We start from the raw sequence: 1703 nt of genomic DNA, 5'->3' as shown, positions 1-1703 counted from the left end.
GATAAATATATAACTAAAGATAAATCAAAATTTGCTATTATTATAGGGTATTAAAATTGGCCACCACTTTTTCATTGAGGCTAGCAGAACCTTCTGTTTTTTTGTGTTTCTTATAAACCAAGAGGCATCTACTAAGATTCTCAGGACCTTGTTTTGGAATTGTTGTAATTTTTTATACAGGATTATTGTTTTTCTTATTATACAGGATTATTGTTTTTCTTATTATAGAGGATTATTGTTTTTCTTATTATACAGGATGCTGCATCTCAGGCTTTACAACTATACATTAGAACTTTCTGTTTTCCATCCTAACACTATCTTCAACACGTATACACAAGACACATTGTCGGTGAATAACCCTTTCATGGTATTCCTAACCCCACATCCGCATACACTTGAAGAATGGTGTCAAAACTGGAGGATTAAAATAAATTTCAATAAAACCACCAAATCATTATATGCCCTACAGTATCCTTTAATAATGTTTCTCTTATCCCTGTCGAACAGAACCGCTACTTTGGACTACATCTGAAAATACAACTAGCTTAGAATCCTCACACAAGACTGAAAAGATAGGAAACTGCTCCTTAATTCCGACTATTACAACACTTACTAGACAAATGGTCTAAATTTCTCACTAATTACAAACAACTAATGTATATGACTATAATATGGCCTATTTGGACTTATGGAGTTCAGCTTAACGGCTACACTAAACCATAAAATTCCCCTCGTATCCAATCCTTAATGCTCCTTACAATGTCACAAATCAAGTCGTCCATCAGGACCTCAATGTTTCATATTTTGCTGATTCGGCCTGAACCAGATACCAATCCTTCCATGATAAACTTCCTAACCACTCAACACCAATTGTTTCCAACCAGGTTTTTCCTTCATTGCTAGATAATCTTCCAAATCATCTGAAAAGAAGATGGCCTCAAGATTTTCTCCTCAAAAAATATTATTGGTAGATTCTCTACAAGTCTGTATCATGCCATAGTATAACTAACATTAAATTTACTTATAATATATATATGTATACAGTTTTTAAGTATTAATAAATAATTTTAAAAAAAAAAAGTTTACTCATCGAAGATGAGATCGTATCAGTTTTAAATGATATTGACTTTTGAAAACTTTTAATTTGTAGTTATTGTTATATATTAACGTTAAAATAAATATTTATTTCTAGAGAGAAGAAGTCTATTTGAAGCTGAAAAAATTTTGGAAAAACTGGGAGACAGCCTTTCAGAAGTCGCTTAAAGATAATTATCAGCAACGATTCCCTGCTATTTTTCATAATCAAAAGAAAATGGATGTAAAAGGACTGTCTTTTGGTGAAATGTTAAACAGTTTAAAACAACATTGTCCAAAGATAGTAAAAAAGAAGAAAGTTTCCACTCCTTACTCCTTAAATAGTATAAGTAGTAATTCATAACAAATAAAGAAATTTTGTAATTATTAGCCTCTTTACAACGTTTTAATTGTATTTTTATTAATGTTTATGGTAGTTTTTAATTATAACTGAAACAAGGAAGTTAAGTTGGGGCAAGTGCGTTTATTGGGGAAGAACATGTAGCTACACAGCGACCTGACTGTTACTATTACAGCCACCGAAACCGCTTTGGCCCAGCATGAGGCAACCTACCAGGTAACATGGGAACTACTACTGGCGATAAGCAAACGCCTTAAATTAATATTTG

The 1703-nt window shown here is 32.1% G+C and overlaps 1 protein-coding gene across 1 annotated transcript in view; it reads left to right on the top strand.

Moving 5' to 3' along the window:
• The window catches only part of LOC106685458 (uncharacterized protein PF3D7_1120000), a 30195-nt gene extending 28734 nt beyond the window's left edge, over positions 1-1461 (top strand). Inside the window, exon 5 of the mRNA XM_067050189.1 lies at positions 1193-1461. Within this exon, the coding sequence (XP_066906290.1) occupies positions 1193-1438 (246 nt within the window). The 3' untranslated portion in view covers positions 1439-1461. The remainder of the gene's footprint in view (positions 1-1192) is intronic.
• The last annotated feature ends 242 nt before the right edge of the window (positions 1462-1703 follow it).

Source organism: Halyomorpha halys, unplaced genomic scaffold, assembly GCF_000696795.3.
Source record: "Halyomorpha halys isolate HHAL.00 unplaced genomic scaffold, Hhal_1.1 Scaffold695.1, whole genome shotgun sequence".
In the NCBI taxonomy this organism is placed as follows: domain Eukaryota; kingdom Metazoa; phylum Arthropoda; class Insecta; order Hemiptera; family Pentatomidae; genus Halyomorpha; species Halyomorpha halys.
The sequence above is the reverse complement of the archived record's forward strand: the minus strand, read 5'-3'. Positions and strand labels throughout refer to the sequence as shown.